Source organism: Phyllostomus hastatus, unplaced genomic scaffold (assembly GCF_019186645.2).
Source record: "Phyllostomus hastatus isolate PE091 unplaced genomic scaffold, TTU_PhHast_1.1 phas_contig_150, whole genome shotgun sequence".
In the NCBI taxonomy this organism is placed as follows: domain Eukaryota; kingdom Metazoa; phylum Chordata; class Mammalia; order Chiroptera; family Phyllostomidae; genus Phyllostomus; species Phyllostomus hastatus.
This window is the reverse complement of record NW_025333611.1, coordinates 17,768,937-17,784,648: the sequence shown is the minus strand read 5'-3', so window position 1 is coordinate 17,784,648 and position 15,712 is coordinate 17,768,937. Positions and strand designations below refer to the sequence as shown.

Here is a 15,712-nt window from a genome sequence, read left to right as displayed (position 1 = left end):
TGTGTTTTAATATCCACAGGCCCTAATGCAGTAATGCTTCTTTATCTGGCATTATTAGGTGAAGGCAGTGTGGCATCAATACATGAGAGGATTTTCTAGAAACCATAGCCACCCATGGGCCAAGACTGCGTGCTCCCATCGCTGTGGAGGGAGGGAGGAGTGGCGTTTCATGGAGGTGAGGGGCTCAGGCCTGCGGCCAGAATGCTGGAGTTCGGCTCTTGGCATCGCCTCGCTCTGGTCTGGGCCCTCACTTTCCCGGTTGGTAACCTACCTCCGGGGTGAAGGGAGTTAATGAAAGGGCATGTTCTTGGCACAGTGTCTGGCACTTTGTAAGTGCCCAAATGCCAGCTCTTAACGATTACTCTGAGAGGCATGCTCTGCAGCGCTGCGGTCTCAACTGGAAGGAGCCGCACACAGGCCGGTCTGCTGTGATTCGACATCAGTGTGAGAGTCGGCGACGAGCCCAGTGCACAGCGAGTTCGGATGCCTTTGAACGGTCCCATTTCTGCTCTCCTGCTTGTTGTAGCGAACAATACAGTCTCCACCTCTAGCCCCCTTTCTGATTTGCCGCCTCTCATCTACTCTCCACTAGGTAACTAAATCACACAGCGGGTTAAAAAGTGTATCTTGAATAAAACTCGAGACTCTGAATGCACTTACATTTAGTGCTAGAATTCTGTTACAGTCAGATCCAAGAACTCACGGTCTTTATCTGGTTTCTGGGTTTGAAAATGCACACTGGAGGTTCCTCGAAGTTTGCCCAGCAAATAACTAAAGTGTTGTCCATTAGTAAACATGTTTCAATTGCTTAGACTAGAGTCTAGAATGTTGGGGCCTAAAGAGATGTTAAATGTTATGCAGCCCACACCATCGTTTCATACATGGGAGAGCTGAGGCCAGGGAGAGCGTGGGATTCGCTCAAGGTCATGTAAGTATTGTGTTGTGATAACACCAGAAAGAAGATCCTCCCAGCCTGTGGCATTGTATTTAGTACTTTTTCTACAAGATCATGCCATCTCTTCAGATTGAATGGTTATTGTGACAGATTCAAAGAAATGCCTTGCAACTAACTACCAATTATATTTTTCAACATGTAATCAATGACTGTATTCTCCCATAGGCCTCAGATCTACAGAGTCAGTACCTCTCTCTGTCTCTCTGTCTCTCCCTCTGTCTCTCTCTCTCTCTCTCTCCCTCTCTCTCTCTCTGCTCAGGCTTAGCTGAAATGAGGAGCCAGATTGAAGGTCAGATGCTCAGCGGCTCTGGGAGCCAGAGTGCACTGGAGTATATCCAAGCCAGGCTACCTACCTCCCAGCCATGCTCTGTTAGGAAGCAGTGGGTAAATGTATCCATTTAGCCTTGAAGGGAGGGTAAAGAACTTGGTTTAAGGGAAGAGAGATTTGTAAAAAGGAAAACTAGGGAGATCATTGGAGGGGAGAATATCCTGGCCTCTCGTGTGCTAAAGATTTGATCACGTCTGCTTGCTCCCACGTCTTCCACCCGTCCCATCCTTGCCTCCTCTGCCTCCGAAGTTCCAACAAGAACCCCCAGCCACGAGGCCCCCAGAGCCCCACCTGAGGTGTGAGACAATGTAGGTGGCACAAGGGACTAGATCCAGAACATACGATTTACATCCCACAGGTTGATATTCCACGGCTGCAAGGGGAGAAGAGATCCCACAAATACCGAAGGGAGTATATGATAACATTTGAGGGTTTATGTGCTCCCTATATTCATTCACCCAGTAAGATGGACTGCACTTTTTGACAAATCTATATTTAACATGGGCAGAATAATATACAGTGTCTGCTTCCTGAAGAAAAATCCATATTTATGGAAATCTTGATTCTGGCGATTATAACAGACATTTAATGACCATGCCTGTTGTCTGCTGTAAGCAGATAGAATGTCCTTACTGGGTGAAAGAGAAAACAGCATGGGTGGAGAAGCATAAACAGCTCCTTCGGAGGAGCGGGAAGTCCAGGGCAGCCCCACAGCCACCTCGGTCGGGCCCAGCCCCTCCTCACTCGCCTCTGTGAGCCCCGGGGGCCCCTCCTCCAGCATCCGCTGCCCGTCCATCCCACAAACACTTACTCCGCACCCACCCTGCCCCTGGCGCTATCATGGCTTTGGGGCACCAACGAGACTCCTGCTTTCAGGATGTTAATATTGAGCCAAGCTGCCACAGGTATATGCAAGTAAAGAAAATGACTGTAAATGTAATTAAAATGTGAGAAATAAGACAGGGTGATGTGATAGTTATGGGGGGGGTAGGTGAGGGTACAGTCACCATCTAGGAGACTCTGAGAGATGGTAAAGGAAAGCCTATTCCAGGAGGTGAGATTTGCGAACTTTCATTTTGTATCATACATTAAAATGAAGTTTAGCAGCAGAATGATGCTAAACGTCAGAGGAGAAAGGGGGGAAGGGCAGAGGGGGTCACATGCACGGAATGGAGGGAAAGCAGACTCCAGGTGAGAAGCACACAATACCGCACACAGACGTCAAATCATGTCAGACGCGTGAAGAGTACACAATGCTATTAACCAGTGTTACCCCAATAAATTTAATTTTAAAAAAGAAGAAAAAGACAGAACAATCATATATTTGGTTTAAAAGTGAGTTTGCAGTATTAGTTTCCTGGGAAGGGCCTAACTGAATGCAGACACCCCAGAATCCGCTCTCCGCTTCACCAACAACCCGGGGCTGGGCTTCTCGTCTCAGGATTGACGGTGGCGTTCGTTTGCCAGCCCCGCCTTCCACTTTGCTCACTCCTCCTGGCTCTCAACTCCGGCTTCAGCTCCACATTCTCTTAATGCGCATCGTTTGCTTCACACTTGTAGTTTGTCTTATTTTCTAGTGAGCTTATTAATTATAAAAATTGTTTATTTTAATAAAGTCAACTTCTATTTGCAAAAAAAAAGTTTAGTAGCCAACTGACCTGGAATTTGGCCTTATGACCTCTTTTTCTGAATCATATTCTAACTAGCAGTGTAACCAACACAAACCAGGATTGATAACTGCACTGGGATCTTACAAAATGCCTCCTGTGGGGATGTTCACACAGCTAAGCTATTACTATGGCTGACACACTAGGGGGCCTGAAAAATCAGCTAGCAGGATGTACGCACACAAAATGAACATCAGCAGAGAAATGTACACCAAAAGCTAAGGGTAGGCTGGGAAAATCAACACTTGTTTTTTTAAACGTGAATCAGCAGCAAGCTGGCAGACCTCTTTCTTCCTGTAGCATCTTTTTATGCTTTGCTCCAAGTGAAGGGCAGTGTTACGGGAAGATCGCTGGATGGAGGTCAGGCTATCTCCCCGACTCACATGTGTCCTAGCTGTGCTACCTTGGACATGTTCATTAAGTTTTGGGTCCCTGGTTTTCCCCTTTAAAAGATGACCCAGTCATAATTTTCCTACCTCAACGAGGTAGTTGTAGACATAAAGTGAGAGAACATATGAAAATACTTTGTACACAGTTATAATTAATAACCATGACAGTATGTGCTATGGAACTGACACCTAATAAACACTTTATCAGACAGGTGTCTGAGTCGGACAGGTGAGTGGATGAGTGGGATGCACAGATGGGTAGAATGGATGCACAACTGGCTAGATTAGTAGGTTGAAAGGCTGGATGGATAGAGTGGTTGATTGGATGGGTGGATGATAGATGGGTGGATGATGGGTTGGATGAATGCACTAGTGGATGGATTCATTTTGGAGCCACCTGACAGCTTGTTTGCAACATCTTCTATCCATTAATCCTTCTCTTCTCTTCTCTTCCAGTCTGTTCCCAGTTCTCCAAAGGAGTCTATGCCATCTTTGGGTTTTATGAACGGAGGACCGTCAACATGCTGACCTCCTTCTGCGGGGCCCTCCACGTCTGCTTCATTACGCCGAGCTTTCCCGTTGACACATCCAACCAGTTCGTCCTTCAGCTGCGCCCGGAGCTGCAGGATGCCCTCATCAGTATTATCGACCATTACAAGTGGCAGAAATTTGTCTACATTTATGATGCTGACCGGGGTAAGCCAGGGACTAGGAGAGGGAGACTGTTGAGAGCTGGAGATGAAACTACCAGCAGGAAGAAAAAATGATGCCTTCTGCCTCCTTGAGAAGCATAGGGAAATAAACCAGAAATGCTTTCTTTCTACAGGCGGATTTTTAAGTGGCTAATCTCTAACTTATGAAAACTCATCCTTTCAGACTGTAATCCTCCTAAAGCACCATGTATCTCTCTACAGCTCACCAAGTTTCCATGGCTCCTGAGTCCAAACTTAAAGTCCAAGGACCTTAGTCGAGTGCCTTATGGCTCTCGGCAAAGTTCTTAGCAGCATAAATACTGGAGTCAGGCAGACCCGGATTGAATTCTAGCTTCTCTCCAGCTGTTTGACTTTGGGCGAGCACTCTTTGTCTTGGTTCAACCACTCGTGTAGTGGGGATAAAATCTTCTATGCCTTCATTTCCTCATCTCTGCCATGAAGACCAAACTAATCTCTGCCTCATAAAGTTGATGTGGGGACTGAGTGAGATAATGACTGCAAAGTGCTTGTCAGAGTCTAGAACAAACACAACACCCAGAGTCTTCTGTCTATAAGTTAGCCACTATGGTCACCACCATCACCATCATCACCATTATGCGCCACCCCAAGCCTTTATAGTTCTGCCTCCACCTAAATTCTGAATTTTACCTCATACTCTCGTAATGATTCTCTTCCCTGCTTCTTTACTCATGCTGTTCCCATTTTTTGGAATACACTTCCATTCTCAAATCTACATATGCAAATCCTTCCTCCCTTTCAGAGCCTGTTCAACCACCCCTTTCTCTAGTCTTTGTTCCTGAAATGAGAATTACGTTTTTTCCTAATTCCTGCGGTGGTTGTATTGTACTGTCTTACCTTCCCCTTGTATGCTCAACTCAGTTATTATTGGTATAAATAAATAAACGGGTCATGCAAAATCTGGAAACTGAGGCAGAGGAGTTTTTCCCCCAAGTTAAAGGGAGGTTTTATAGGAGATTGCTTATGTCTCAAAGATGAAACCACGGAGCATTGAGTAATGAGCTCCTCTATCATTTAGCTACATGTTAGTATATAGTAGTTGAGTTCAGTACACATTGAATACCAACTATGTGAGAGACAAAGTATTAGGTACTGAGATACCCTGAACATTCATGAATGTGACTGACAGTTATCAGACGCTGTTTAGTTATCAGGCTGGCACATTTAATAAGCAGTCACTAAACACCTATGTATCCTGATTGCCACTTCCATGCCCTATTCGCCCGGCCTCCAGGTTTGTCCGTCCTGCAGAAAGTCCTGGACACAGCTGCTGAGAAGAACTGGCAGGTGACAGCAGTCAACATTTTGACGACCACAGAAGAGGGGTACAGGCTGCTCTTTCAAGACCTGGAGAAGAAGAAGGAGCGCCTGGTGGTGGTGGACTGTGAATCGGAACGCCTCAACGCTATCTTGGGCCAGGTAGTGAACCCTGCAAAGACTCAGGGTGGGTATGGGAGATGGCTCCAGAGGGACCTGGGTGACCCGTTGCCTAGAGCGTTACAGAGAGAGGCTTGCCTAGAGACCAGGCACCTTTCTCCTCACATCTATAATTCATAAACTTTAATTCTGAAATTTTATGAAATCGTATGCACAACGGGGACCTTGACATTGGGCTTAAAACAGTTCTTACATCAGCTGAATAAATCTTACTTCCAATGTTTCCCTTTACCGTTAAAAAGTAAATTACACTGCAGTTCGGAGTTTGTGAAGGGCTATCACATTAGGCATACAGCCTGTAGAGCCAGCTTCCTGGGTTCCGCGCTGGGTCTGCCACTCATGGATCCAGCATTTGGCATCTCATTCTCTTGGCCCACTGACCTGTTTTAAGAGTCGAGGGAGGCAGCAGACACCTCCCTGTCCACTGTTTCCTTGAACACTCGCCTGTGTCCGAGAAGTCGACTGGCTGCACATTCTGTGAAGGGGCACTATAACCCCAACAGCTGGCAGCCCGAGTTCTCTTTAGGCCATGGTTCCTGTGGTTCTCAGAACTAAGCACATGCTCCTCACAGAAGTAGCAGGCCTTGGTTGTCAGTCACTGTCTTTTTATATACCATATTTTTTGGACTATAAGATGTACTTTCTCCCCCCAGATTTGAGAGGAATAATGGTTGTTAATGCTGCTGTTGAATTCCATTTACATTTACATTGGTGAAATATTATGTTATTTATGTTATTAAATATTTTACCACATTTTTTGCTTCAAAATTTTTTCCTATTTTCCTCCTATAAAACCTAGGCGTGCCTTATGTTCCAAAAAATACGGTAATGTGTGTGCATTCAGATGAGCTAGCAAGGAAGTATATTTTGCAAACATTTTGAACAGTGCTATGTAATCAAAAATGGTAGTTTTAGGTACTTGACAATATGACAAAACTTGTTAATGGCCCTCAAGACCCCTGCTGCCGCCATAGGGAATCTCAACACCAGCTCAGCAATCACTCAGAGGTCTCAGCAACAGAACAGGAGGGATTTGGAAAGTCAGCGATTCTTGAAGGCATTGACTCTGTGCTCCACTTTACAGTAAAGTTTTGGCCTTACCTCCCTCTCTGGGAAAGAGATACCAGCCAAAAAAAAAAAGTTCCCATTGATACATTTCTCTGCACTGGAGTGAGGGGATTTGAATTCTAGTTAAATGAGGCAGCCTGGGTAACGGTTAAGAGCAGAGGCCCCACAGCCAGAGTGGCTGAGATTTTAACCCCAGCTCTAATATTTACCAGCTCAGTGACACTGGGCCAAGTTTTTAACCTTCCTGCATCTCAGGCTCCTGCTCTGTGAAGGGGGTATACTAATAACAGCTTCCTTAAGGGGGCTCCCATGAGTATTAAAAGGCTCTATACATGTGAAGCATTCACAATAGAGGCTGCCCCACAGAAAGTGATGCATGTAAACTTTGCCTATTTTTTGCTGCTTATACTGCCAACTAGTCCTGTCTTCTTGTATCGCTCACTCTTTGGGCATAAGTGACCTCACCTGTAAAATAGGAATGAAGGTCCCTGTTCTGCAAAGCTGATAAAAGATTAGATGAGATAGAGAAAGTGCTGAAGGATAATTAGGGATTCTTAGTAGACTGATGACTTTCCCTCTATCATTCCATATAGAGGTAACCGTCAGTGCTACTATTTCTGAGTGCTCGCCATACACTGGACACTATGCCAAGCCCTTTCCGTGTGTAACCCCACTTCACCCTCACACTAACTCTTTAAAACAGTTTCTATCAACTCCCCTGGTTTATGAATGGCAGAACAAGGGATTACACTTGCCCAAGGACTCACAGCTAACACAGAAGAAAAGCAGGAAGTCAAACCCTGTATGGTCTGCCTACAGGACTCAACCTCTTAAAAATGCAACTTTTCAGCTTCGCTACCTCCTTGGCCAAAGGACAAACTTGAATTTGGTAAAGGATGTGACTTGTTTGTATACTATAGTATGTTAACTTTTTCAATTGTTGAGTTCCTCTATTCTGGAAGGTAAGACCAAACAGCTGGAAGGACCTGTAGATCCCTTGATCTACCACCTGCACTCCACATTTTATGGGTGGGATGACTCAGTCAAATTGGGTAATGATATGTCATGGTTCAGACAACTGGTTAGTGACAACGATGAGTCTAGAATTTACACCTCCTGACTTGCAGTCTGATATCTTGGCATCATCCTACACTATCAAAACACTCAGGAATTGGGATCTTTTCCGTCTAATATAAGTGTTCTGCCTAGGGAAGGAGATAGTGATTTCAAATTCCAAACAGAAAATCAATTGCCTATTTCTCTCTCCAGCCCCCCATCTAGAATATAAGTCAACAAGGGCAGGGATTTTTGTTTTGTTTTCTTCCCTGCAGTATCCACATTGCCTTGAATAGTGTTTAGCACTAGTAGGCACTCCATAAATATTTTTTGAGTGCATGTAAGGAAAAGGGAATCAATGAAGGCTCTAAAAGATCCCAAATATGAGATGGGTCTGCATATCTACAGGTAGCTACTGGCAGAGGTTTATTCTGTAAACAGTGCAAAGGCAGTGAAGGTATATGATCAGGGAGAAGGGTTATTAGAATATAATGTTTTACCAATATATAACCACCAAATTATATACAGTAATGTAGTCATTAGGTTCAGAATGAGTTAGAGATGAGAGAGACCAGGACCACCAGGCCACCCATCACATCACCCTGTTTCATTGTCTTTACAATGCTTCTCACCTACTAAATCTTGTTCGTTTGCCTGTTTATATATTTACCACCTGGCTCCATACTAAAATGTCAGCTCAGCTTGATGAGGGCGTGGGGACCTTGCCTCAATTGTTCATAGCATAGTGCTTGGCATTTACTCCATGTTCAATAAAATATTTGCTAATTGTATTAATTAATCATAGAAAGTTTCACAGAGTAGTTTGGATGAGAGCTCAACCATAAAGGTTATGACTAATTAGAGAAGGGAAACAGCATTCCAGACACAAACATTGTGAATTTAGGCCATCCAGTGGAAATGAACTTTGAAGGAATGGGGTCAGTGAAGCAATGTTCCCAAGTGAAATTGTACCTTTATGTACAACATTCTTGGTTTGTAACCCTGTGTGCAGTTATCTCTTTATCTGTTTACTATGGGTCTCCTCCCAGTAAACTGTGACGTCCAAGAGGGCAAGCATCATGCTTGTTTCACTTCCCACGACAGCCCCAGCACAGCGCTTGGTACACAGTATGCACTTAGAAAATGCTCGTGAAAGGAATACGGGAGAGGAGGGAAGGTAGACCACTGGGCAAGTAGATGAGTAAACGGGTGGAAAGGTTGGTATTAGGTTGAACCATTTGAAATTGCTAATTTTTACTAGTCAGAAGTCATTAATTATCAGCTAGTTTTCTATGTTTCACCCTGTAATCTTATCTTGCAGAGATTAGAGTTATTCATGGCCTGAATGTGGTGGATTTTGAAACATCTTTTATTTGCTGTTTTGTGTTTATTAGAATCTGAATAGGTTTTTGATAAAGGTATCTCATTGTTGAAAGAGCAGCAAACCGTTTGACAAGAAGATGAAAAAGTAATGAAGAATTATTAATAAAACTATCATCCCAATAGTATTTGAGCTCCATGGTTTGAAATTTCAAAATCTAACCACTGTTTCAGGGCATTCATTGTGTACACTTGCATTTAATTATTCCCCACATAAAAAATATGTGAGCCTCCATGCACATATATCCAATTAAGTAGATGTCTGAATGTGGATTTTAATAACCTTGAGAATTTATTCAGTTAGAAAAGGAGCCCAAGTATTTCTCATATGTTTTATGCCTCCTCGCAACAGTGCAGGCAAAGAGGCACCGAGCAGGGTGTACTAATCCCAATCTGATGATTAAAAAATAAAGGCATAGATCAAGTTAACTTGCAGGCAGAGTCAGGACTGAACCAAGGCCTGCAGTCTTAGCTGTCCCTTGGGTGGTATGTCTGGCTGCCCGATGGAACCTCTGGTTGGTCTTTCTGTAAATATTTTTCCTGCCCTCAATGATTAGGCATACTCTGCACATTCAGGATGGAGGAACATTTGAGGACCCTGGCTCTTAATAATGAACCAGAGCCAGGTGTCACATGGAAAGGCTCATCACAGTCAGGCCCCTGTCCTGATACTACTACCAGACTGCCGTGGAATCCAGGCAAATCACTTTCCCTCCCTGGTCCTGGATTTCCCATCTGTACAGTGAGGGGTTGAACCAGACGATTCTGACATTCCCTTTCAGCTTCTGGGTTGAGTGGCCCATGAATGTTTGCGTACCTAGCTGGTTTAGAGAAGAAAGCACAAAATTTGGGGAAAGAAGGAACTGCATCTAAATATGGTTTATGCACGAAGTTAAAGGTCAAGAACTGGGGTGGAATCATCCATTTACCCATCTGATTCAAGCAGCAGATATTGTCATGACAATGACAGGGAATTCATCACAGCATAAGAGTCCCACCAGGGAAGAATCTCCATGCATAAGGAAGGCTTTAAGAAAGGAGTGTCCTTGGGGTAATGATAATGCTACTCTACCCCTGGAATTAGACAAAACTAATTCCAAATCCTGCATCTGCCACTTAATAGCTGGGAAACCATAGGGAGCTTTCTTTAACCTCTCTCTGCCTCAATTCCTCATCTGTAAAATGAGCATCTCCAATGCCACCATCATTGTGTGGTTGGGGTACTGTCGTTGGAGTACTTAGAATAGGGCCAGGTACATTGTTAGTACTCCATTAATGTTATTTCCTTAACCTTAACATGTTGTGGCTTTCATTGCTAATATGATTAATGAACCTGTTTCCTTGCTTTTTTTTTTTTAGATTATAAAGCTGGAGAAGAACGGCATTGGGTACCACTACATCCTTGCAAATCTGGTGAGTTCAGCACACTGCAGGCTCCCAGCCTGTGGTCTTTCTGTGTTTGGGGCTCCAGTTTTCTTCCATGGTCCCTGACTGGTGGGAACTGTGTAGGCGAAAAGGGCAACTTGGAGCTGCAAGACTACATTTGGCCAATACCAAGTTTACCTTTTCCCTCCACATCCCTGCTTGTCAAACCACAGCACACTGTTGGCAAACCTGTACACTCTGAAATGGGCTTCATCAGTCATCACTATTCTAGCTTTAATCGATCCTGCCCCTTAGCAATAAAGACAAATTCACCACAAATGATAATATTACAGTTTATAAATATAAACATTTGAACCATAATTATACTAGTATTGACAAATCTTTACCCAGAAACAGTTTTTCAGCATGAACAATATTATTTCAATTTAGTTTTTATTCATTTTTCTACGTGGCATAGATGAGATGTCTTTCTTTAAAAATTTGTTTTCATTTTAATGTATTGTAGGCCTTCTTATAAGATACAATTATTTTCTGTGTTATGAAGACTTGATTTATCAAATAATTTTTCTGCACATATTAAATTTTATCTAGTAACATGTCCCATTTTGAGTTTTCTTTTGTAGATATTATTTCTGGCAACTCTATTTCTCCTGGGTCATGTTTTGCCTGTCTACCTTTTTTAATCATGAAGTATAATTCTTCCAGCTGTTTTTTTCCACAGTTAAATGTAATTTTATTTTGCTTTTAGTCCATTTTAATGAGCTTTATTGAGATGCAATTTATATATCATTCAGTTTGTTCATTTAAAGTGTACAATTGAATGGTTTTTTATGCATTCACAGAATTGCGACACTATCAACACAATCTGATTTTAAACCTTTTCCATCGCCCAAAATAGAACCGTAATACCTAGCAGCTGTCACTCTCACTGCCCTCCAGACCCTCCCAGCCCTAAGCACCCGCTAATCTACCTCCCATCTCTATCATTTGCATGCAAATGGAATCATACAATCCGTGGTCTTTTGTGACTGGCGTCTGTCACCCAGCACAATGTTCTCAAGGTTCATCCATATGGTAGCATGTATCAGTACTTTATCCCTTTTGTTGCCAAATAACATTTCATTAAATGGCTATGCCTCATTTTGTCTATTCATCAGCTGATGGACATTTTTGACTATTATGAATAATGCAGCTATGAACTTGTCCACAAGCTTTTCTATACACCTAGGAGTAGAATGGCTGGGTTATATGGTAACTCTACATTTAACATTTTGAGGAACTCCAAAATTGTTTTCCAAAGTATCTGCATCACCCATCGAATTGATAGCGAAGTTTTATACTGATTAAAATATTTTAATCAATAACAAATTTTACCATGTGACAATTAGAACAATTATCAAGTTTTCCATAATGGTAGCTTTTTCTACAAACTTTGCTTCTTATCCTAGTTTGTTTTTGCAATTTTCTGTGTTTCCATTAAGGTGTGATTTTTACCTTTCAATTTTTAACAAATTCTATCACATTCCATTTTAGCCATGTTATTTTGTGTTGAGTATTTCTATGAGTAATATTCATTGTTAATTGAATAAAAGAATTGATATGTTCTACTTATTTTCGGAATAAAAGGCATTAGTAGAGCAAAAGCACAGGGTCTGGGTGTATACAAGAGGGAAAAGGTCAAAATGCAGAATCTAAAAGTGGGACCAAAACGTCCTGCCTAAACCTGAATGTTTTATCAGTGTTTCTTGCCCGATCTCCATCTTTACATCCATGCCTAACTCTTCCCTGCCTCTCCATTGATCCTTGCCTGGGCTGTTCAGTATTTCAAGCTCAGGATCGGAAATCAAAAAAGCATATTGAGATAAGTTAATTCAGACCCTACTCTTAATGGCTAAATATGTTATTTTTTCTCAGGGGTGTTTGCATTTTAAACAGAAGGTGGCTGTCCAGAGACTGTTAGGGAACCAAGAGTCTATCCATTAAAAAAAAATGTCCAAGGATGACATTTTTTACTTAGTAATGAAGGAAATTCTAGATGGCCCTCGAATCCCAGATTCTTACTGCTAGAAGGGGCTTTGGAAGTCCACTGAAGTCTCATTTGCTTGCAGGAAAACAGAATCAGCAAGGTGGTGTAACTTGGCCTGGGTCACACAGCAAGTCTGTGGCAGAAGTAGGCACAGCAGCACAGTGAGCAGGCAGCACCCCACTGCTCCAGGGCGCCTCTGAATGCAGACTACGCAGGTACTCTGCTGCTTGAGAATCTTGAGCATACACAGAACAGGGAGGCAGCATACATAATCACCTGTCTAGGGTGAGACAGAACTTACACATCAGTGGCCTCAGAGCCACTGCAAGACCCCTGGTAATTACATCACCAGCCTCCATCTGTTGCCAAGTGACCCCTTGGTCACAGCATCACCAAGTCAGCACCTTGGGTTTCAGTATTCTTCTGATCTGCCTTCTTCTTCTCTGACCTAATGAGCTCTCCAATTCTTACAACTGCCAGCTAATAGGATGCAAATTGCATATACCATCCAAATACAAGAGTCTTGCATGTTCCAATAGTTTAGTTGATAATTAGGCTTCAAATTGCTAATTAATTCAGTTTGACACATAGTTGAGTATTTGGTGTATGCTTTTCTTCCCCCTTCAGAGGAATAATGCAATTCATAAGATGATCATTTTTAGAAATTCCACCACATAATTAGCCTACGGCTGCATGGAACTGACCCCCTCCTTCAAAATGTTTCTGATTAGGGTGTAATTATAGAGTTAGAAACCAAGGAAGCTTTTGAAAGGTTTAACAAAAGGAAAGAGCTTCACTTTTTATTTTGCAGTTGTTTCTGAACCTGCCAGAACCCACTAGCTTCAAAGTAGCCAGTTGCTTTGGGGGGATTCGAATGACTGGCTCTGGAGGGCGGCTCGCAGACAGGCTGGAGGGAGACAGGCAGAGAGGAGAACTCTATGGACGGGGGTCAGAAACAAAAACAAAGCCCTGCTTTTTGCTCAGACGCCACCCTTAGCTGCCTTTGTGATCTTGGACAACTCTCCAGCCCTTCCTTTCCTCATCTGTCCATTGGGAGTAACAGTCCCCGCTCTACATGCTCACAGTGTCCCTGGGGAAACCAAATACATTGCTGAATGCCACCATGTTTGAACAGTTGGAAGTGTTCTGCATAGATGGGGAATTCTCACCTCATATACTAAATCTACCCGACGTCACATCACATAGTGTGTGTTTGGATTTATATGTTTGTATGTGTATTCACAGTTTACATGATAGGCTTGACCCAAATTTATATTTTCATAGCCTGGGTATGTCCATAAAGTGAACTTGAACCATGCAGAAATTGGCGAGCGAAACCACCATTCCTTAAAGAAGCCACTGGGCCCTGGAGCCTGCTGGAGGGCCAAGCTAACTGGCCTGGCTCTCTGTCCTCCTCCAAACCCCAGCCCTGACCCTGTGTTCACCCCCTGCTCTGAGACTGTGGCATAAACAAACATGGACCAGCTGGAGACTTCCAAAATTACAGCTCTTATCACTGTGGTGTGTCAGCAGAAAATCTTAGACCGAACTAGTGTTTCTCAAGACAGAGGCCCTGTAGGCCCCAACAAGGCACCTGCAAAGCCCAGTTTGGGAAACAGTTTCAGCTAGCCAACAGTTAAATGTTTTGGTGTCATGAGGACAGCAAACATGAGTACTCAAGTCATGGGAGAAATGATCAGATTATCAATATGGATGATTAGTCTCATAGAAATAAAAAAGAACATTTAAAATTTCTTACAGAGAACTAGCAGACCTCTGAGAATTTATAAAGGGTCCATTAGAACCATTCAAGGAACATTGAAGGTGTTGGTTATCTTTCAGTTGGAACCATTTGTTGCTTCCTGGGCAGGAGTGGTGGGGGGAAGTTTGTAACAATCAGAACAGCAATCTCTCCCATTTTGACACCATTTTACACCACTGGGTTTTGAATGTCACAATATGCATACTGCTGTGAAGCCAGGAAGATAGAATTCATTATCCCCATTTCATAGATGGGAGAACTGAGGCTCAGAGATGCTCAGTGACTAAGCAGCAGAGGAGGAAGGCAGACACCCAGTCCCTGGAGTGTGGCTCTCGGAAATCTGACAAAACCCAAGTGATGTGGGTAAATAAGACAGCCAGGCTAAGCAGATGCCAAGCCACTTGAGCCCCTAACAACAACAACAACAATAATAATAACAATGGCAATAACTGCTACAATTCAATGAATAGTTGCTACATTCCAAACACTGTGATAAATACTTAAAGCCATGGTCTGTTAAACCTTCACAGTAGTACTCTGAGGTTGATAATATCATCCCCACTTTTCAGATGAAGAAATGAGATTTAGAGAGATTAGTGAGTTTTCCAAAATTACAAAGTTTATCAAATGACAGAGCTGGGCTTCTCCTAGACTATCAAACTAAGTCTTTACTACTGCGCCATGAGACTTCTGGGCATGGGGAACTGGGAGATGGACTAGGCACCTGAGTCTAAGTCTTGCCCACAGTTGCAGCAATACACTGAAACTCCTCTTGGATAACTTTTCCATTATACGCTGATCGTGTTTTATTATCACTATAACTGCTGGTGTAAAAGGCAGCTGAGGGAGAGAGGGTGAGGTCAGGTCATCTGTGGTCTTACTCGGGTATTCAGGGACCAGGGTGCTCGGCCATTTCCATCCTGAAAGGCTGCATCCTGTGAAGTGCTTGAGTTGGAGGACTCGGTCTGCGTGGCAGTGCATCCACGCCCCAGCTCCATGCCGCTGCCCTTCTGCTGCATCGGGCCTGAGGAGGAACTGCTCTTTAGTCTCCTTGCTCCCTGACGGTGAGAAATCTGCCTATGCCTTCTGTAAGGCTGGGCTGAGCTTGCCCACCTTTCTCTGCACCTCTCCTCCCACCGTCTCTGTACCACACGCAGACACAGTTAGTTTCTGCAGCCTCCGGTTATGTGGTCCAGTAGTTGGGAAAGGTGGCTCTGGGGTCAAACAGACTTGAATTTAAATTCTGGATTTATGCTCATTAGCAGTGTGACATTAGTCAAGTTACCTACCCTTTCTGAGCTTTCACTGCCTCATCTGTTTAAAAAAAAGGAATAATAAGATACTATCTGCCTCCTCCTGGGGTATCATGAGAATTAAATAAGATAATATATTACAAAATGCTCATAGTACTATTTGGCAAAACAAGCACTCAATAAATGTTTGTAATTACCCCTATAATAATCTTGACCACCACCATCATCATCATCATCATCAGTGGGGGAAGAAGATGTTACTATCTGGGGACAA

General features: G+C 43.2%; 1 protein-coding gene across 6 annotated transcripts in view; it reads left to right on the top strand.

Annotated features, from left to right (window-relative positions):
• GRIA1 (glutamate ionotropic receptor AMPA type subunit 1) overlaps nucleotides 1–15,712 on the top strand; it is a 274,574-nt gene that overhangs the window by 136,466 nt on the left and 122,396 nt on the right. For all 6 annotated transcript variants that reach the window (XM_045825118.1, XM_045825109.1, XM_045825123.1 and 3 more), the window contains 3 exons: nucleotides 3,796–4,035; nucleotides 5,305–5,489; nucleotides 10,371–10,424. In XM_045825118.1, coding sequence (XP_045681074.1) covers nucleotides 3,796–4,035; nucleotides 5,305–5,489; nucleotides 10,371–10,424 — 479 coding nt within the window. The remainder of the gene's footprint in view (nucleotides 1–3,795; nucleotides 4,036–5,304; nucleotides 5,490–10,370; nucleotides 10,425–15,712) is intronic.